Source organism: Salmo trutta, chromosome 25 (genome assembly GCF_901001165.1).
Source record: "Salmo trutta chromosome 25, fSalTru1.1, whole genome shotgun sequence".
NCBI lineage: Eukaryota > Metazoa > Chordata > Actinopteri > Salmoniformes > Salmonidae > Salmo > Salmo trutta.
The window spans coordinates 16,818,433-16,840,608 of record NC_042981.1 but is presented as its reverse complement, the minus strand read 5'-3'; the positions used below and the strand labels follow the sequence as shown (position 1 = coordinate 16,840,608).

At 45.5% G+C, this 22,176-nt stretch overlaps 1 protein-coding gene across 1 annotated transcript in view; it reads left to right on the top strand.

Moving 5' to 3' along the window:
- Positions 1 to 8,203: 8,203 nt before the first annotated feature.
- LOC115162074 (neuronal PAS domain-containing protein 3-like) overlaps positions 8,204 to 22,176 on the top strand; it is a 320,867-nt gene continuing 306,894 nt past the window's right edge. Inside the window, exon 1 of the mRNA XM_029713023.1 lies at positions 8,204 to 8,275. Coding sequence (XP_029568883.1) covers positions 8,217 to 8,275 — 59 coding nt within the window. The 5' untranslated portion in view covers positions 8,204 to 8,216. The remainder of the gene's footprint in view (positions 8,276 to 22,176) is intronic.

The window sequence follows — 22,176 nt, the reverse complement described above, 5'->3', positions numbered from 1 at the left end:
CTTCTCTGTCTTCTCTCCTCTCTCCTCTTTTCTCTCTCCTCTCTCTCCTTTCTCTCCTCCCTCTTCTCTCTCCTCTCTCCTCTCTTCTCTTCTCTCTCCTTTCTGTTCTCTTGCTATTTCCTTTATCCCTCCTCTCCTCTGTTATTATTCCAGCAAGTATTTAGTAGCGCACTAGTGTGTGTGTGCGTGTGTGTGTGTGTGCGTGTGTGTGTGTGTGTGCGTGTGTGTGTGTGTGTGTGCGTGTGTGTGTGTGTGCGTGCGTGTGTGTGTGTGTGCGTGTGTGCGTGCGCGTGCGTGCGCGTGCGTGCGTGCGTGTGTGTGCGTGCGTGCGTGTGTGTGTGTGTGTGCGTGTCTTGTAGTTAGGCTCTCAGCTAAGTGAGTCCACATCATGTAGTCAGGACTGTATGTTGTGTTTCTCCTGTGCCACTGTTTTAGCAGGAACAACAGTGTTGACTAATGCTCTAATACATTTGGACTCTCCAGTTGTCTCTCTCTATTGCACTCCACACTACCCTTTCCCTTCTGGGCAAGAGGAAAACATATGGGAGAATGCTGTTCATTGACTACAGCTCAGTGTTCAACACCATAGTGCCCTCCAAGCTAAACACTAAGCTAAGGACCCTGGGACTGAACCCTCCCTCTGCATCCTGGACTTCCTGATAGGCCACCCCCAGGAGGTGAGGGTAGGCAACAACACACCCGCCACGCTGACCCTCAACACGGGGTCCCTCAGGGGTGCGTGCTTAGTCCTTTCCTGTACTCCCTGTTTACCCACGACTGCGTGGACGCGCACAACTCCAACCCCATCATTATGTTTGCCAACGATGCGACGGTGGTGGGCTTGATCACAGATGGCGATGAGATAGCCTATAGGGAGGAGGTCAGAGACCTGCCAGTGTGGTACCAGAACATCAGCCTCTCCCTCAACGTCAGCAAGACAAAGCAACTGATCGTGGACTACATGAAACGTGAGGGTTGAGCTCGCCCCCATTCACATCGACAGGGCTGTAGTGGAGCGGGTCAAGAGCTTCATGTTCCTTGGTGTCCACATCACTATCATGGTCCACACAGTCGTGAAGAGGGCACGACAAGGCCTCTTATCCCTCAGGAGGATGAAAAGATTTGGTATGGACCCTCAGATCCTTAAAAGGTTCTACAGCTGCACCATTGAGAGCATCTTGACTGGCTGCATCACCACTTGGTATGGTAACTGCTTGGTATCTGACCGCAAGGCGCTGCAGAGGGTAGTGCGTACAGTGCATCACTGGGACCGAGCTACCTGTCATCCAGGACCTCTATACCTGTCATCCAGAACCTCTATACCTGTCATCCAGGACCTCTATACCTGTCATCCAGGACCTCTATACCTGTCATCCAGGACCTCTATACCTGTCATCCAGGACCTCTATACCTGTCATCCAGGACCTCTATACCTGGCGGTGTCAGAGGAAGGCCCTAAAAATGGTCAAAGACTCCAGCCAACCAAGTCATAGACTGTTCTCTCTGCTACCACACGGCAACTGGTACCGATGCACCAAGTCTGGAACCAACAGGACCCTGATCAGCTTCTACCCCCAACCATAAGACTGATAAATAGTTAGTTAAACAGTTAACCAATAGCTGGCCGGACTATCTGCATTGACCCTTTTTGCACAAACTTTTTTGTCTCATCACATAAACTGCTGCTACTGTCACTTAATTCCTAGTTATATGTACATATCCACCTCTATTACCTCATACCCCTGCACATCAACTCGTTACGGGTTCATTTCCTCTACTCTTCCAGCCAGTAAAGTGGAGTTAAGTTGATTTTTACACAAGCTGGCATCCTTAACCATGTTGTCTCTCTAACCAGACCAGAGAGGGAGGTAGCTGGTAGTAGTAACAGTATGTACAGCATCTGAGTTGTGGCCTGGTCTGCCCCTGACCAGAAGGAAGAAGGGAAGACAGAGAAGGTAAGGGGGGGGGGATTACCATGGTGATGAGGTATGTTGTTGCCCTCCTCCAAGGTGGAGTGTCTTGGGCCTAGAGGCTGAACAGGAGCTGGTATTAGCAGGCCTCTCCCGGTAAGGGTCGCTGTGGAGAAACAACGTGAACATCTCTTAAAGCCTATAAGGAGAGAAGAACAGTATGGACCACAGCCATATATACACAGTACATATATGGAAATATGTACAGTACCAGTACCAGACAAAAGTTTGGACACACCTACTCATTCCAGGGTTTTTCTTTATTTTTTACTATTTTTCATGAGAGCCAGTTTCATCATAGCGCTTGATGGTTTTTGCGACTGCACTTAAAGAAACATTCAAAGTTCTTGAAATGTTCCATATTGACTGACCTTCATGTTTTAAAGTAATGATTGACTGTCTTTTCTCTTTGGTTATTTGAGCTGTTCTTGCCATAATATGGACTTGGTCTTTTACCAAATATGGCTATCTTCTGTATACCACCCCTACCTTGTCACAACACAAATGCATTAAGAAGGAAAAAAATGTTGGAAAGGGACAGTAAGTGAGCATTTCACTGTTAGTCTGCACCTGTTGTTTATGAAGCCTTTGATGAATTGATTTGATTTGACTGAGTCTACCTGAGCAAAGAGCTTATAGCACCCCATGTTCCTGAAAAGGCCTCGTCTAAGGGATCGTCCCAAATGGCACCCTATTTCCTTTATAGTGTGCTTTTTTTGACCAGGGCCTATAGAGCTCTGGTCAAAAGTAGTGCGCTATGTAGGGAATAGGCTGCCATTTGGGACGTAGCCCTAGTGTTATACTGTACTGGGTCCCTATGGGAGATGCAGTGTTAGGGATCCACCAGGAAAACAACTGTCTGGTCCTCCCCAGGCATGGAATACCTCACAGAAGAGAGATGAGAAGTTCTGTAAAAATACAGTCATATTGGAAAATATGTGGACATAGATTTACAGTCACTACAAACAGTACTGTAATATTCAGTCATTCAGCCATAGACAGCCATTGGATAGCTGTAAATATGTAGCAGTCAGTATGATATTAGTTCAGGGTCTCCTGAAAGGAGGCTTGCTGCTGTGTTGTGATTTAAATGGCTAAACAGCGGCTTGCTGAACGCCCCTCTTAATGTGCTCGTCTAAACAGTAGACCCTGCCATGTTTGACGTCTTTACTAATTTGAGTTCAGAAACCCCATGGCTCTTAGAGCTAGGGATGTTGTGGGCCATGTTTTCCATACCACAAACATAACTGCTCTTTGACTTTCACCTTACAGTAACATATTGGTCAGACCAGACCAGGCCTCAGCCACAGTAAGAGAACTGTGGTGGATAATGGCTTGCAGTGTTTTTCTACTTTAAAGCCTTCCAGCTGAGTGGCCACAGTTAGTATTGAGGTTAGCCCTCTGATGTGTGCAGAGGCAACAAAGCCAAGCCCATCACAGCCAACCCCAGCCCATCTCACCCCAGTCCATCTCAGTCTGTCCCAGCCCCTCCCAGCCCTTCCCAGCCCCTCTCAGCCCTTCCCAGCTCCTCTCAGCCCTTCCCAGCCCCTCCCAGCCCTTCCCAGCTCCTCTCAGCCCTTCCCAGCCCCTCCCAGCCCTTCCCAGCCCCTCCCAGCACATCTTAGCCCTTCACAGCCCCTCTCAGCCCTTCCCAGCTCCTCTCAGCCCTTCCCAGCCCCTCCCAGCTCCTCCCAGCCCTTCCCAGCTCCTCTCAGCCCTTCCCAGCCCCTCCCAGCACATCTCAGCGCTTCCCAGCCCCTCCCAGCCCTTCCCAGCTCCTCTCAGCCCTTCCCAGCCCTTCCCAGCTCCTCTCAGCCCTTCCCAGCCCTTCCCAGCTCCTCTCAGCCCTTCCCAGCCCTTCCCAGCCCCTCCCAGCCCTTCCCAGCTTCTCTCAGCCCCTCCCAGCCCTGCCAGCCCTTCCCAGCTCCTCTCAGCCCTTCCCAGCTCCTCTCAGCCCTTCCCAGCCCTTCCCAGCTCCTCTCAGCCCTTCCCAGCCCTTCCCAGCTCCTCTCAGCCCTTCCCAGCCCTTCCCAGCCCCTCCCAGCCCTTCCCAGCTCCTCTCAGCCCCTCCCAGCCCCTGCCAGCCCTTCCCAGCTCCTCTCAGCCCTTCCCAGCTCCTCTCAGCCCCTCCCAGCCCTTCCCAGCTCCTCTCAGCCCCTCCCAGCCCCTGCCAGCCCTTCCCAGCTCCTCTCAGCCCTTCCCAGCCCTTCCCAGCCCCTCTCAGCCCTTCCCAGCCCCTCCCAGCACCTCTCAGCCCCTCCCAGCCCAGCCAACCCAACGCAGCCAACCCCAGCCCCTCATCCCAGCCCCTCCCAGCCCATCAAAGCTCATCCCACCCTTCCCCCTCCCAGCCCAGCCTCTCGTCCCAGCCCCGCCTCTCGTCCCAGCCCCTCCCAGCCAATTCCTCCTTCTTCCGCTCCCAGCCCAGCCAACCCCAGCCCAGCCCACTCAGCTTTCCTTTCACTGTTTAGTTGCCAACATTAGCCTCAGACAGCCAATCATTACACAGGAAATAACACCATATGCAGGGCAATTATTTTTGTGAAAAATGACTCAGGGTTTTTATTTGTGATAAACCCCCTTTCTTAGCGGAGAAATAGGATGCACAGCCGGCCCTTTCACGTCTGAGTGGAGGACTCATTCATATTTATGACCTGCTTTGCAAAGAACATTTGATAAGCCGTCTGGTTGAAAATTAAGTTTGACTTCATTTAAAAACGCATACAAAAATATTCACCAAATTAAAGGAAGGAAAAATCTTTGTTCATATTTTAATAAAAAAGGTAAAGAAAAGTATTGTAATGTAAAGAAGGGCAGAAGAGGGGGGGACTTTAAAATGTATAGAAATACAGACAGAATAGGATGGCAGTTGATATAGTTGAGCTGTTGATTATTCTGAAAGGCAAAGTAAATGTATACTGTAGGGCTGTCTGTGGTGCTCTCATCACACCAACACACCGTCACACACACACTGTCACGTTTGTGTGTAGAAAAGGACCAAGGCACAGCGTGATTATCGTTCCACATCTTTATTAATATGTGAAACTTAGCCAGACATACTATAAACAAAAACAACAAACCGTGACGACAGAGGTGTAACATGCACTAACTCAAAATAAGATCCCACAAACAACAGGTGGGAAAAGGCTGCCTAAATATGATCCCCAATCAGAGACAACGATAGACAGCTGCCTCTGATTGGGAACCATATCAGGCCAACATAGAAGTACATAACATAGATTTCCCACCCTAGTCACACCCTGACCTAACCAAATAGAGAATAAAAGGGATCTCTAAGGTCAGGGCGTGACACACACACACACACCCACACACACACACACACACACACACACACACACACACATACCTGTACACACACTCTTTTACTGAAACATAGGGTTCAGTCCTGTCTTCCTAACCCCAGGATGTCTTCAGGAGAGGTAGAGAGAGGAAGGCAAACTTTGAGTTGTCCAGAGAGGAACTGAACAGGCTTTATTCCAGCAATAAATATGAATCTGTGGACTGTTTTAATTGTACCTGGGTGTCAATGTGAGGCTATAATGTGTGATATTTTTGAGCAGTTGGACTGGAACAGAATGAGATGCCTAAAGCTGCATTATGTAACTTTCTGGGTGACCCGACCAAATTCACATAGAAATGCCAGTTATAGGTCTCTCATTCTTATTGAATGCAAGTCTAAGATGCAGTAGATATGCTAGAAGATGTTTTTGCATATTTTACTTTCGGTTTTGTACACCAGCTTCAAACAGATTGCAAAAATCACTGAAGCTGGAGACCCATATCTCCCTCACTAACTTTAAGCACAAGCTGTCAGAGCAGCTCACAGATCACTGCACCTGTACATAGCCCATCTGTAAATAGACCATCCAACTACCCCATCCCCATAATGTTATTTATTTTTGCTCCTTTGCACCCCACTATCTCTACTTGCACATTCATCTTCTGCACATCTATCACTCCAGTGTTAATTGCTAAATTGTAATTATTTCGCCACTATGGCCTATTTATTGCCTTACTTCCCTTATCTTACCTCATTTGCACACACTGTATATACACTGCTCAAAAAAATAAAGGGAACACTAAAATAACACATCCTAGATCTGAATGAATGAAATAATCTTATTAAATACTTTTTTCTTTACATAGTTGAATGTGCTGACAACAAAATCACACAAAAATAATCAATGGAAATCCAATTCATCAACCCATGGAGGTCTGGATTTGGAGTCACACTCAAAATTAAAGTGGAAAACCACACTACAGGCTGATCCAACTTTGATGTAATGTCCTTAAAACAAGTCAAAATGAGGCTCAGTAGTGTGTGTGGCCTCCACGTGCCTGTATGACCTCCCTACAACGCCTGGGCATGCTCCTGATGAGGTGGCGGATGGTCTCCTGAGGGATCTCCTCCCAGACCTGGACTAAAGCATCCGCCAACTCCTGGACAGTCTGTGGTGCAACGTGGCGTTGGTGGATGGAGCGAGACATGATGTCCCAGATGTGCTCAATTGGATTCAGGTCTGGGGAACGGGCGGGCCAGTCCATAGCATCAATGCCTTCCTCTTGCAGGAACTGCTGACACACTCCAGCCACATGAGGTCTAGCATTGTCTTGCATTAGGAGGAACCCAGGGCCAACCGCACCAGCATATGGTCTCACAAGGGGTCTGAGGATCTCATCTCGGTACCTAATGGCAGTCAGGCTACCTCGTGCGAGCACATGGAGGGCTGTGCGGCCCCCCAAAGAAATGCCACCCCACACCATGACTGACCCACCGCCAAACCGGTCATGCTGGAAGATGTTGCAGGCAGCAGAACGTTCTCCACGGCGTCTCCAGACTCTGTCACGTCTGTCACGTGCTCAGTGTGAACCTGCTTTCATCTGTGAAGAGCACAGGGCGCCAGTGGCGAATTTACAAATCTTGGTGTTCTCTGGCAAATGCCAAACGTCCTGCACGGTGTTGGGCTGTAAGCACAACCCCCACCTGTGGACGTCGGGCCCTCATACCACCCTCATGGAGTCTGTTTCTGACCGTTTGAGCAGACACATGCACATTTGTGGCCTCCTGGAGGTCATTTTGCAGGGCTCTGGCAGTGCTCCTCCTGTTCCTCCTTGCATAAAGGCGGAGGTAGCGGTCCTGCAGCTGGGTTGTTGCCCTCCTACGGCCTCCTCCACGTCTCCTGATGTACTGGCCTGTCTCCTGGTAGCGCCTCCATGCTCTGGACACTACGCTGACAGACACAGCAAACCTTCGTGCCACAGCTCGCATTGATGTGCCATCCTGGATGAGCTGCACTACCTGAGCCACTTATGTGGGTTGTAGACTCCGTCTCATGCTACCACTAGAGTGAAAGCACTGCCAGCGTTCAAAAGTGACCAAAACATCAGCCAGGAAGCATAGGAACTGAGAAGTGGTCTGTGGTCCCCACCTGCAGAACCACTCCTTTATTGGGGGTGTCTTGCTAATTGCCTATAATTTCCACCTGTTGTCTATTCCATTTGCACAACAGCCTGTGAAATTTATTGTCAATCAGTGTTGCTTCCTAAGTGGACAGTTTGATTTCACAGAAGTGTGATTGACTTGGAGTTACATTGTGTTGTTTAAGTGTTCCCTTTATTTTTTTGAGCAGTATATATATATATATTTTTTTTCTTCTATTGTGTTATTGAATGTATGTTTGTCTATCCTATGTGTAACTGTGTTGTTGTTTGTGTCGCACTGCTTTGCTTGATCTTGGCCAGGTTGCAGTTGTAAATGAGAACTTGTTCTCAACTAGCCTACCTGGTTAAATAAAGGTGGAATAAAAATAAAAATAAACAGATGATAATACAATATTTTTGGTTATGGAAAATATATGTCACAGTGGTTTAGATGGGACAATGATTCTCTACACTATTACATTGCTTGTTTTGTCACATAAACTGAAATTAGGCAAACTTATAATTTTAGCAACCAGGAAATGGCGGCGGGATGTCTGCATAGTGCAACTTTAAGGTCATCAATACATACACTGAAAGGCTCCATGCAATATGTTTAACTAATATCTACTTAAATAGTTATTATTAACATATACATTGTATTTACAGATCATTCCTTGGAAGTCATTGTTACTGTACAGTTTACACATGCTATTTATCCACCGGCTCATTGACTGAATGTTTTAAACTGATCAGACCTACTGTATCTATCTTTGTAGGGAAATTAAAACCCTACACCCTTTCTGCATGGAGGAATCAGTGGAGGAGGCCGTAGTTGATGCCCAATTCATGTCCAAATTTCCCCAGTAAGTTGGAAGTCTTATTTGATTTAAAACATTGCTTATTTAAATCACCAAGATCATTTTCAGAGTTTGCATAGTTTTTGATGTCCTTTGATACTTGTTAGCCCGGCCTAGTGCTGCTTATGAAACTAACTCAATGAACGGAGCAAGACTAAAACTCTGTATAGATAGAGAGAGAGAGAGAGAGAGAGAGAGAGAGAGAGAGAGAGAGAGAGAGAGAGAGAGAGAGAGAGAGAGAGGCTGAGGGGGGTGCTGTGGGATTATTTCAAATCATCTTTGAAGAGGTCGGGATTCAGATGTTTTCGAAAGATGGGCAGGGAGTCTGCTGTCCTAGTTCCAGGGGGAAGATGGATCCACCATTGGTGTGCCAGGACAGAGAAGAGCTTGGACTGGGGGCTGACCTCCCTTAAGGGTGGGAGGGCCAAGAGACCAGAGGTGGTAGAACGGAGTGCTCGGGTTGTGGCGAAGGGTTTGAGCATAGCCTGAAGGTAGGGAGGGGCAGTTCCTCTTGCTGCTCCCTTGGCAAGTATCATGGTCTTGTAGTGACAGAAAAGAAGAGAGGAAAGGATGATAGGTCCTCCGGAAGTTTATTTTTCCTCAATTTTCGCTCAGCTGCCAGGGCCCTGTTCTGTAAGCTCACAATGAGTCACTCAGTCATTCTATCACCCCACAGTAAGTTAGTGGAAACAGATTAAGTCAGTATAGTCAGTCAGAGAGAGGTGTGATGCTGGGCGCGGGATAACAGGGCATGTAAATAAATTGTTCGCTGGCGCTGTTGCCTGGCTGCTAGCTGTGGAGAGAATTGAGTCCCCCACTGAGAGTAGAGGGAGAAAGCAGGCGGTACTCTCTCTCACTCACTCTCTTTCGCTCTCTCTTTCTTTCTATTTCTCTGCTCTCTTTATCTCTCTCTCTCTCTCTCTCTCTGCACTCTCTTTACCTCTCCCCCCTCTTTCTGCTCTCTATATCTTTCTCTCTCTATGCTCTCACTGCTCTCTCTCTCTCTCTCTCCCTCTCTCTCTCTCTCTCTCTCCGTTCCCTCCATCAGAGGAGATTCATCATGCCTCTGGCACTTCACCATCTCTTGCCAGCCATTCAGATTAGTCCTCATAAAGAGAGATCCAGAGCAGAGCAGAGCTGTGTTTCCCACAGAGAGAACTCTAACTGACCGTGATTGCAAAATGCTGCTCACCCAAAGTTATTCTCCTTTCCAGATGTATTGCTAGGCAGGGCTTAACAATATGTACTCTTTTATCTTTGTTTATGGAACGTGTGGGATTGAGAGAGAGAAATATTTTTCTCTGTTCAATAAGAGTTATCATAGTCATCATATTTAAGAGGGAGGGAGGAGAAGGAGGGAAAGAGAGGGAAGGGAGGGAGGCCTTTCTCCTCTCCCCTCCTCTCCTTTCCTCTCTTCTCCTGCTTGGTCTGGCTGGCAGTTATTTGGCAGACAGCTTCATCCCTATGTGTCAACACAGTAACACTTAAGCACTGGGCTGGGCTGGGTTGAACACTCACTGTCCAACAGCAGTCTGTCTGCCCACCTCTTTCATGCTTCACCTCTCTTTTCAACACATGGGTTCTGGACCAGAACTACTGGAGGGCTAGGAGGTTTTGCTGGTCAGCCAGGCCCAGCAGGGTCCAGAGTTTTCCCTGGTCATGCCATGATGTGGCCCTAACCATAGGGTGTCTTCACTATTCACCCAGATACAGTACGTACAGTGTATTCGGAAAGTATTCAGACCCCTTGACCTTTTTCCACATTTTGTTACGTTACAGCCTTCTTCTAAAATTGATTATATTGTTTTTTTTCCCTCATCAATCTATACACAATGCCTCATAATTACAACGCAAAAACAGGTGTTTACAAATTTCGGCAAATGTATTAAACATAAAAAACTGAAATATCACGTTTACATAAGTATTCAGACCCTTTACTCAGTACTTTGTTGAAGCACCTTTGGCATTGAAGCAACTTTGGCAGTGATTACAGCTGGAGTCTTCTTGGGTATGAGGCTAACAAGCTTGGCACACCTGTATTTGGAGAGTTTCTCCCATTCGTCTCTGCAGATCCTCTCAAGCTCTGTCAGGTTGGATGGGGAGCGTCGCTGCACAGCTATTTTCAGGTCTCTCCAGAGATCTTTGCTCAGGTTCAGGCTCAGGCTCTGCCTGGGCCACTCAAGGACATTCAGAGACTTGTCCCGAAGCCACTCCTGCGTTGTGTTGGCTGTTTGCTTAGGATCGTTGTCCTGTTGGAAGGTGAGCCTTCGCGCCAGCCTGAGGTCCTAAGCGCTCTGGAGCAGGTTTTCCTCAAGGATCTATCTGTACTTTCATCTTTCCCTCGATCCTGACTAGTCTCCCAGTCCCTGCTGCTGAAAAACATCCCCACAGCATGATGCTGCCACCACCAAGCCAGGTTTCCTCCAGACGTGACGCTTGGCATTCAGGCCAAAGAGTTCAATCTTGGTTTCATCAGACCAGAGAATCTTGTTTCTCATGGTCTGAATCCTTTAGGTGCCTTTTGGCAAACTCCAAGCGGACTGTCATGTGCCTTTTACTGAGGAATGGCTTCCGTCTGGCCACTCTACCATAAAGGCCTGATTGGTGCAGTGCTACAGTGATGGTTGTCCTTCTGGAAGGTTCTCCCATCTCCAGAGAGGAACTCTAGAGCGCTGTCAGAGTGACCATCTGGTTCTTGGTCACCTCCCTGACCAAGGCCCTTCTCCCCCGATTGCTCAGTTTGGCCAGGCGGCCAGCTCTAGGAAGAGTCTTGGTGGTTCCAAACTTTTTCCATTTAAGAGTGATGGAGGCCACTGTGTTCTTGGGGACCTTCAGTGCTGCAGAAATATTTTTGCAGCCTCCCGAGTGGCGCAGTGGTCTAAGGCACTGCATCGCAGTGCCAGCTGTGCCACTAGAGATTCTGGGTTCGAGTCCAGGCTCTGTCACAGCCGGCCGCGACCGGGAGACCCGTCGTCCGGGTTAGGGGAGGGTTTGGCCGGCAGGGATGTCCTTGTCCCATCGTGCACTAGCGAATCCTGTGGCGGGCCATACGCTGGCACGGTCGCCAGGTGTACGGTGTTTCCTCTGACACATTGGTGCGCTGGCTTCTGGGTTAAGTGGGCATTGTGTCAAGAAGCAGTGTGGCTTGATTGGGTTGTGTTTCAGAGGACGCATGGCTCTCGACCTTCGTCTCTCCCGAGTCAGTACCGGAGTTGCAGCGATGAGACAAGACTCTAACTACCAATTGGATACCACGAAATTGTGGAGAAAAAGGAAGATCTGTGCCTTGACGGACCATTCCTTCGACCTCATGGCTTGGTTTTTGCTCTGACATGCACTGTCAACTGTGGGACCTCATATAGACAGGTGTGTGCCTTTCCAAATCATGTCCAATCAATTGAATTTACAAAAGCTGAAGAACATACACACATCCAGGTACTTTCCACAGGTGCTGGAGTTGTAGTCAAACTCATGGAAAACAGGAAGGAAAACGCTGCACAATCAATTGAATTTACCACAGGTGGACTCCAATCAAGTTGTAGAAACGTCTCAAGGATGATCAATGGAAACAGGATGCACCTGAGCTCAATTTTGAGTCTCATAGCAAAGAGTCTGAATACTGTAAATAAGGTATTTCTGTTTTTTATTTTGAATAAATTGGCAAACATTTGTAAAAACCAGTTTTCGTTTTGTCATTATTTTGTGTAGATTTACGAGGAAAAAAAATATTTAATCAATTTTAGAATATGGCTGTATCGTAACAAAATGTGGAATAAGTCAAGGGGTCTGAATACTTTCCCAATGTACTGTATGTGTTGGATGGCTGACTGGTGCCCCTGGTGCTTGCTGGTGCCAGACCAGGAGTCGTTATGGCGTCTCTGGCATCGCTTCTCCACAGGTTAATTGGTTGTAGATAAACTATTTTGTGGTAGCCATTGGCCAAGATCTGATACATTCTTGATCTGTTTCTACACTCTTGATAATTATAATAAAAATGTTTTTTGGAAGACTAGCCTCCATTGCAGTGTACCTGGCTGGTTGGTAGACTTCCTTCTCTTCCACTTTACCAGATGTTTGTTGTAACAGAGAGGATGTGCACCTTATGTAATCTCCCCGAGGGAGGGAGAAAAAAAGAGAAATCATTTGATTTATATTTTATTGTTCATTAGTAAGCCTAACACACCAGAAGTAGTGACAAGTTTGTTGTGTCAAATTCTGGTTTGATCTCTGCTTGTTGTGACATGAACCCACAGATCGTCTCCCAGATGATGAAAGCAGCAGTCTGCGCCAGCGTTGTTCACTGTTTCCACATCTCTGCTGCTGCCTGCAGGGCCCTGACGCTCACTCTCTCCTCTCCTCCTCTCTCTAAATCCTCTCCATGCTGTTTCTTTCTGTACATAATCCACAATTAAGGTGAGACCTTGTAGTTAACAGTACGGCACGGTACTCCAGCATGGGGGAACGTTTTTATATTTTTATTTTTAGAAACCGTAGAGATGCAAAGAAGGAGGAAATTGTAGGTCTCAGATACATTTTATGTGGTGGCATGTTTTAGTAAAAGGCTGTCAACAAAATGAGCAAGGAGACTTGTTCTGTGACCTTTAGCAAGGAGACTTGTTCTATCACCTTTAGCAAGGAGACTTGTTCTGTGACCTTTAGCAAGGAGACTTGTTCTATCACCTTTAGCAAGGAGACTTGTTCTGTGACCTTTAGCAAGGAGACTTGTTCTGTGACCTTTGGCAAGGAGACTTGTTCTATGACCTTTAGCAAGGAGCCTTGTTCTGTGACCTTTAGCAAGGAGACTTGTTCTGTGACCTTTAGCAAGGAGACGTGTTCCTTACCTTTAGCAAGGAGACTTGTTCTGTGACCTTTAGCAAGGAGACTCATTCTGTGACCTTTAGCAAGGAGACTTGTTCTGTGACCTTTAGCAAGGAGACTTGTTCTATCACCTTTAGCAGGGAGACTTGTTCTATCACCTTTAGAAAGGATACTTGTTCTGTGACCTTTAGCAAGGAGACATGTTCTGTGACCTTCAGCAAGGAGACGTGTTCTATCACCTTTAGGAAGGAGACTTGTTCTGTGACCTTTAGCAAGGAGACTTGTTCTGTGACCTTTAGCAAGGCGACTTGTTCTATCACCTTTAGCAAGGAGACTTGTTCTGTGACCTTTAGCAAGGAGACTTGTTCTGTGACCTTTAGCTAGGAGACTTGTTCTATCACCTTTAGCAAGGAGACTTGTTCTGTGACCTTTAGCAAGGAGACTTGTTCTATGACCTTTAGCAAGGAGACTTGTTCTATGACCTTTAGGCTACTTGTATTCTGCTGAGCTGGATCTAGTATTATCACAAACCAGCAGTTGCATGTAAAAATGCAACTGCTGCACTGCAGTTAGCTAGCTATACATTGCGTTACTAAAAATGGTTAACTGTCAAATGCTTAATTGTGTTTGTTTACTAATCAGAGGTGTAAATGGAAAAATCTGTTTTATGATTACCTATCAAAACCTCTTTTCATCTATTTGTGAGATTGGTCAACATCCATTTACAATTGTTGAAATACAATTAAAATAATTTATAATCACATGATTTACTTTTTGTAATGGTTGCGTTATGTAAACATGACTAAATCTCAGCCCACTCAAAACGTTCAGCATGGCTAGGCAAAGTCAAGAAGTCCATTGTGCTTATATCCCTTTCCAAAACTCTATGTCACAGATGATAGTATTCTACCGTCAGATGAGATACTTTAACAAGGCTTTCTCTCTGCAAGAGATGAGAGGACTCAGCTGATATGACACCCTACAGTATTTCATCAGGGTATTATTGCTACCGTTTATCAGCTGTACACTCTTAGAAAAATGTGCTATCCAGAACAGTGGCAGTCAGTGCCATTTAAGAATAAGGGGGACAATTTTTATTTTCATTAGCATGGCCTTATTTCTATTACAGTATATTGGATGACTGTCATTTATATTCCATTCACCCAGCTCAATGTAACATCGATATTCAAAGAGTACCATCCAAGTGCTGGCTTGCCTTTAAGCATTGTTAGTCCTGGTCGGTCCCTAGATGGGAGACCAGATGCTGTTGGAAGTGGTGTTGGAGGGCCAGTAGGAGGCACTCTTTCCTCTGGTCCCCTCCAAAAATATCCCAATGCTCCAGGGCAGTGATTGGGGACATTGCCCTGTGTAGGGTGCCGTCTTTCAGATGGGACATTAAATGGGTGTCCTCTGTGGTCATGAAAGATCCTATGGCACTTATCGTAAGAGTAGGGGTTTTAACCCTGGAGTCCTGGCTAAATTCCCAATTATCCCCCCTTCTCTCCCCTTGTTGATGTAAATGAGAATGTGTTCCCAGTCAAATTACCTGGTAAAATAAGTGTTAAAATAAGATAGGTTTAGGCTACTACATAATACTTGAATGTTCCCTTTACCCATCATGAGGTTGCTACAACCTAGCCTACGAATGAAAATGTATAACATAGGTGCACGTGTCGAGAGACAAATTGAATAAAAGAATATAACATAGGTGCATGAGTCGGGAGACAAATTGAATGAAAGTTTATAACATAGGTGCATGAGTCGGGAGACAAATTGAATGAAAGTGTATAACATAGGTGCATGAGTCGAGAGACAAATTGGAGTAATCAAGGTGATAGACAGTGATGCGTTCAATACGCTCTTGCCTGCATCTAGCTGATCTAGCTTCATTCAAAGACTCAATCATGGACACTCTTACTGACAGTTGTGGCTGCTTTGTGTGATGTATTGTTGTCTCTACCTTCTTGACCTTTGTCTTGTTGACTGTGCCCAATAATGTTTGTACCATGCTCTGTGCTGCTACCATGTTGCGCTGCTGCCATGTTGTGTTGCTACCATGCTGTGTTGTCATGTGTTGCTGCCTTGCTATGTTGTTGTCTTAGGTCTCTCTTTATGTAGTGTGGTGTCTCTCTTGTTGTGATGTGTGTTTTGTCCTATATTTATAATTTATTTATTTATTTATTTTAATCCCGTCCCCGCAGGAGGCCTTTTGGTAGGCTGTCATTGTAAATAAGAATTTGTTCTTAACTGACCTGCCTAGTTAAATAAAGGTTAAATAAATAAGACATTTAAAAATCTAGCTGATCTAGGGTGTAATCATTAGTCCCAAATCGAGAGTTTCTATTCAACCAAATTCACGTAGGTCTATCCCCGTTTCGTTACGCTTGCTTCCGTTTAAGAAACGTTTGTCAACAGAATCGTCTGAATAAATACACTCCAATCACCCGCACACACAGTTCACTTTCATAGCAGCCACATACAAACAGCATGATCACTTTGCTCATTGTATAATTCCTCCTCTCACCTTTTCCCTTCGTTTGTGGACTTCAGAGCACAACACAACAGCTGTCTGTACCAGGTGAAAAAACCTCTCCAAGCCAAACCTTTATAACATAACCACTACACACAGCATACATCGTTGTTAGCATATTAGCTAAAGTCATAGTCAACATAGCTACTAGAAGTAACGCGTTAGTGAACCCGCTACAATCACGCAGTACAGTGTACAGCAAGCAGTTTAGTAGGTACACCGGGGGCCCCGGTGCCAATACATTTATAAGACCGAAAACGTACCTTGACTTGAAAGAGTTCCAGTGTTGGATAGCCTTAGCCAGCTAACATAAATAGCCTTCCACTCTGTTTCAGCCAGGTGTTTGACCAGGTTAAGTTTGCTAAGTAAGTGAAAGTTAAAAAAATTCCACAAAATATAGCTGTCTTTCTCTCTGCTGCTTCTCCTTAATTTTTTAAGACATTAATTTGTTAAAAACTATTCAACTATTGTCTTTCTCTCTCTTTGAGTCAACTACTAAACATATGTTATGCACTGCAGTGCTAGCTACCTGTAGCTTATGCTTTCAGTACTAGATTCATTCTCTGATCCTTTGATTGGGTGGACAGCATGTCAGTTCATGCTGCAAGAGCTCTGATAGGTTGTAGGACGTCTTCCGGAAGTCATCATAATTACTTTGTAAGTCTATGGAAAAGTGTGACAACCATGAGCCTCCTAGGTTTTGAATTGAAATCAATGTACGCAGAGGAGGACGGAAATAGCTGTCCTCCGGCTGCACCATGGTGCTACCCCAGAGAGTGTTGTTGAGGCTACTGTTGACCTTTATTGCAAAACAGTGTGTTTTAAGCAGTTATTTGGTGACATGAATATATTTTGTATAATGGTCCTCCTCTTTCTCCTGACGTCCTGGCCAGTAAAATACATTATTTGTTATTGTAGTTTGGTCAGGACGTGGCAGGGGTGTGTTTGTTTTGTGTTGTCGGGGTTTTTGGGTTGTGTTCTATGTTTTGTATTTCTATGTTCTATTTTCTAGTTTTTCTATTTCTATGTCTAGTCTATTGTTTTGACCTTCATTTGGAGGCAGCTGTTCCTCGTTGCCTCTAATTGAAGGTCCTATTTAGTAGGGGTGTTTTTTCTATGGGATTTGTGGGTAGTTATTTCCTGGTTTAGTGTTTGTTGCACCTGACGGGACTGTTTGGAGTCGTTTGTTTTTGTATACATGTTTATTTCGTTTTTCCTTCTTCAAAAATAAAAAGAAGATGAGTATACATTTTCCCGCTGCGTTTTGGTCCACTCTTTACGACAATCGTGACAGGCAGGAACTTTCTATCTACAGTAATTGTTTGTAGCAAAATGATACTCTGTGCAAATGATGGTTGTTTGCCCTGAAATAATTCCTGAAAAAAGAAAGGGAGGAAGAGAGGAAGATGAGATGACACTCTAATTGGTGGAGAAGCTATTTGGCTGAGTCCCAACTGAATCAATTGCTTTTCTGCTACTTTTCCCGAGTAATGGCTTGTAACTGTTATTCTTCAGATTTTATTAACGAGATACTGGCAGGGAAGCATTGATTTGCTCCAGTAGCACACAGACAATAATCATGATGGCACCTCTACTTGAAGTGATTTCAGAACGAACACAGGACAATGATGCAGCTCAGCTCCCTGATGCAGTCAGTGGCCAAATCTTATTTTCCATCTCTTCCCCTCTCCTTCCCTCCTTCCCTCCCTTCTTCCCGCCTGCTGTGACTGTCACTCTCCCAGGACCACTCTAGACGTGCTGCATCGCCCTGCAAATCAAATACAGTATGACAGGGAATATTGTCGGCATAATGGAGAATCGTGAGATTGTACCACTGTATACACACAAACAGCTATGGGCTTAATTGCCCCTAACCTGAACCACAGGTCCAGGGTAATAGATCTAGTACTATGACTATAGTTAAAGATACAGATCATTAGGTAGTGTACTGGGCTGAGCTGGGCTGCAGATGTGGTCCTCTCTCTCTCTCTCTCTCTCTCTCTCTCTCTCTCTCTCTCTCTCTCTCTCTCTCTCTCTCTCTCTCTCTCTGTCTCTACCTATCAGTGTGTACCAGTCAGCGTTTTCCCCTGTTTGAAGTACCTCCTCATGGTAGTGATTTGGAAATACATGTGTGTAATGCTGTGCATATTGTGAAAGCACAAGAGTTGAGCTGTGGTCAAGACAGATTTATCCTCATTTGTCTCCTGGAATTCAATATGTATTTTCTGTACATTCTGCATAGTTAGATTTGCATATCAGACACTTTATAGATACTTGAATATTACTTGAAGTGACTATTTCAAGAGCTAGGCAGACAAAGCAAGACAGCAAACAACCTCTTTGAACTGGGTTTTGTTTATGCCATGTGTACTGCTTCAATCACGTCTTAGATGTTGTGTTTTTAACTTTCAAAAGTTGGGCTTTCTTCTCCTCTGAGTTTTCTCTCCCTCCTTGACTAAGGAGAAGGAGGACTGAACTGAAGTCTCATTCTCCTATCTCTCTCTTTCCATCTCTTCTGTGGCTGCTGCTGTGGTGTGCGGTCTTGTTTGAATAATGGTTGTGCTAATTTCTCCCAGTCTAAGAAGAGAATGTGGTTGGGCCTGAGTAAACAGCCTGATTGGCTGCTGGAGGCTGCTGAAGGTCAGAGTGACCGCAGGTGACACAACAGTGAATTACAATGACACTCATTGCTCAATCCATAATTTAACACAGAAGAGGGAGATATCTTTCCTTTTTCATCCCTTCTTTAACAAAGGAATGAATGATTCTCAGTTCAGATTTGTTATGTATTCAGCAAAAATAATTGTATCTACTCTATTTTACATGTTGTAGTATGTAAATGATTGTATCTGCTCTCTTTTACATGTATAAGTATGTAAATGATTGCATCTGCTCTATTTTACATGTTGTAGTATTTCATGGGATTAATTTGCAAGGTTAAAAACAGACTTCATAAGAAGAGACCATATCCTAGTATTTGTGATTTATGTCGGGCCTATTCTTAATGGTGACACATTGTAAAGCTGGACGACGACAGGAGGATAAAATAGATCTCGATGTGTATTGCAGTGACTTTCATTTCACAACAGACATTGGAATTGGAGACCAACTGACGTGACGTGTTCTCTATAAGTGCAGTCTAAAGTGTATTATTTTAGCACAGAATACATGACGTGTTCTCTATAAGTGCAGTCTAAAGTGTATTATTTTAGCACAGAATACATGACGTGTTCTCTATAAGTGCAGTCTAAAGTGTATTATTTTAGCACAGAATACATGACGTGTTCTCTATAAGTGCAGTCTAAAGTGTATTATTTTAGCACAGAATACGTGACGTGTTCTCTATAAGTGCAGTCTAAAGTGTATTATTTTAGCACAGAATACGTGACGTGAACAGTCTTGAGGTCTTGAAGTGGCGCCACGAGTATTTCTGTTTGCAGATTCAAGTCAGACACTGAAGTTTGTCAGCACTTGCACCGTCTGATCCTCTGAATCCTGATGGCTGGGTTTCAGACAGCTGCACAAGGCAGCGCCCACACAACCTAGGGAACACTGGGTTATCTATCAGTCTACCTCCCAGTCACACACACTCCATTTGGCAGCAGCAGTCACAGTGTCTCTGTGCATACTGGAAGTGGCACCTCTCACCACAGGTGAGCTAAAACATTTAGGAAGAGAAGAAAGACACTTTGCTTAAAGGTATCACCCTTCAACCATCTACTGCTGTGCCACCCACTCAGTCTAACTGACTGACATCCTTATGATAAGAACACTTGAGAAATTATGCCACCACGGTGCATTTGTCTTCTTTGTACAATACGATGTTTACCAACCATATGGATGGGTATGAGGTGTATCAATGGAGGCCTTCACTCGTTGATCTGTGTATGTGGTGCTGGGCAAATCATCCAAAGATGACCACTGAAGAGGGACTTTTGTGACATCACTTTCCAAGACTCTTTTTTTCGTTGACTAGGTAGTGGGTGCTTTCTATTATCATAGCTAAGGAGATGAAAAGTACTGTATCTCTGGCAACCTCTGCCTTCCTCCTCAGCCCAGTGCTGTGTCCTGCAACCAAGCAGCGAGAGTTTGTCAGTGCATGGAGCTGTGAATGACAGTATTGTGTAGAGAAGGCACGGCCCTCTGTCTCTCCTATGCAAGGCATGGTGGTGTGCAGACTGTGCAGGTTTGATGCGGGCACTAGATTGTGGTTAATAGTTCAGCCTCTAAGCTGTGAGCCTGGGAGGAGAACAGCTTAGGAACCAGAGGAGGGACAGACAGGGAAGTGTTCAGGACAGCCATCAGACAACTCTCCTAATACTGTTGGGATTGAGGATGCAAAGAGTGAGTATCATTTCATCACCAACTAAATGTGTTTGAACATTTAACATACCCAGTGGAGTCACAAAACATGTGATGTCAATCAGGATCCATGTGTGTGTCCCCTATACCCTTTAATGACCTTCTTCTGACCAGGGCTCATTTGGGAGGAAGACCATGATCTCCTTTCTCTCTCTCTCTCTCTCTCTCTCTCTCTCCACAATTACACATTCCTGTATTATTCATCTGAACATTTCCTGAATGCCATTCTAGTATCTGAGAGCCCATCCCCTCCTCCCTTCTTCAGGGTTGATGCACTCTGTGATGGTCTGTTAAGTACCACTAAGAGTCCCCGTTAACAGACACTCCTGCTGATGAAAGATAGTAAAGTTATACAGCATTCACTCACTTCAACAAAATGTCAGTGCAACCTTTGCCTAACAGTGACTTGGCTTGGTGAAGAGTATACTGGTGGTCACTATGGAGGAAGTCTAGACCATCTTCATAAAGCAGTGTCCTGTATGGTCTGTCCTGTATGGTCTGTCCTGTGTGGTCTGTCCTATATGGTCTGTCCTGTATGGTCTGTCCTGTATGGTCTGTCCTGTATGGTCTGTCCTGTGTGGTCTGTCCTATATGGTCTGTCCTGTATGGTCTGTCCTGTATGGTCTGTCCTGTGTGGTCTGTCCTGTGTGGTCTGTCCTGTGTGGTCTGTCCTGTATGGTCTGTCCGGTGTGGTCTGTCCTGTAAGATCTGTTCTGTATGGTCTGTCCCTTATGGTCTGTCCTGTGTGATGTTGAGGGTGGGGAAGTGTGTGTGTACTGTGTGTGTGTGTGTGTGTGTGTGTGTGTGTGTGTGTGTGTGTGTGTGTGTGTGTGTGTGTGTGTGTGTGTGTGTGTGTGTGTGTGTGTGTGTGTTAGACCCTTCCTGCTGGCTGGATGCCAGGACTCATGAGGTATAGGTTAAATATTCAGTGAGACAGACAGACAGCATGCAGAGCAGAGATTCCCTCTCTTTACACTGTGCATGAGTTACTGGCCTGGAGAACTGATACACTGGACATTCTAAGTGTTATAATTATAATGTTCTAATTCCTAGTACATGGTCACAACATATCCCCTGTTGTAGTCAATATATTTCTTAGACCAATTAAATGGACCAAAGTTTGAATGTTTTGAGCTTGTCTTCCTCCATAGTATACTCAATTATGAATTATACATGTTGATGCAGTACATGGCTCAACAGTAGCCTAACCATCATTTTTATTTTTGAAATGTTTTATTTCACCTTTATTTAACCAGGTAGGCTAGTTGAAAATCAAATCAAATCAAATGTATTTATATAGTCCTTCTTACATCAGCTGATATCTCAAAGTGCTGTACAGAAACCCAGCCTAAAACCCCAAACAGCGAGCAATGCAGGTGTAGAACCACGGTGGCTAGGAAAAACTCCCTAGAAAGGCCAAAACCTAGGAAGAAACCTAGAGAGGAACCAGGCTATGAGGGGTGGCCAGTTCTCTTCTGGCTGTGCCGGGTGGAGATTATAACAGAACATGGCCAAGATGTTCAAATGTTCATAGATGACCAGCAGGGCCAAATAATAATCATCACAGTGGTTGTAGAGGGTGCAACAGGTCAGCACCTCAGGAGTATGTCAGTTGGCTTTTCATAGCCGATCATTGAGAGTATCTATACCGCTCCTGCTGTCTCTAGAGAGTTGAAAACAGCAGGTCTGGGACAGGTAGCACCTCCGGTGAACAGGTCAGGGTTCCATAGCCGCAGGCAGAACAGTTGAAACTGGAGCAGCAGCACGGCCAGGTGGACTGGGGACAGCAAGGAGTCATCATGCCAGGTAGTCCTGGGGCATGGTCGGCTCAGGTCCTTCGAGAGAGAGAAAGAAAGAAAGAGAAAGAGAGAATTAGAGAGAGCATACTTAAATTCACACAGGACACCGGATAAGACAGGAGAAATACTCCAGATATAACAGACTAACCCTAGCCCCCCGACACATAAACTACTGCAGCATAAATACTGAAGGCGGGGTCAGGAGACACTGTGGTCCCATCCAATGATACCCCCGGAGGGGTCAGGAGGGGTCAGGAGGGAGGGGAGGGGACAGGAGGGAGGGAGGGGACAGGAGGGGTCAGGAGACACTGTGGTCCCATCCAATGATACCCCCGGACAGGGCCAAACAGGCAGGACATAACCCCACCCACTCTGCCAAGACTACACTCAATCATAGG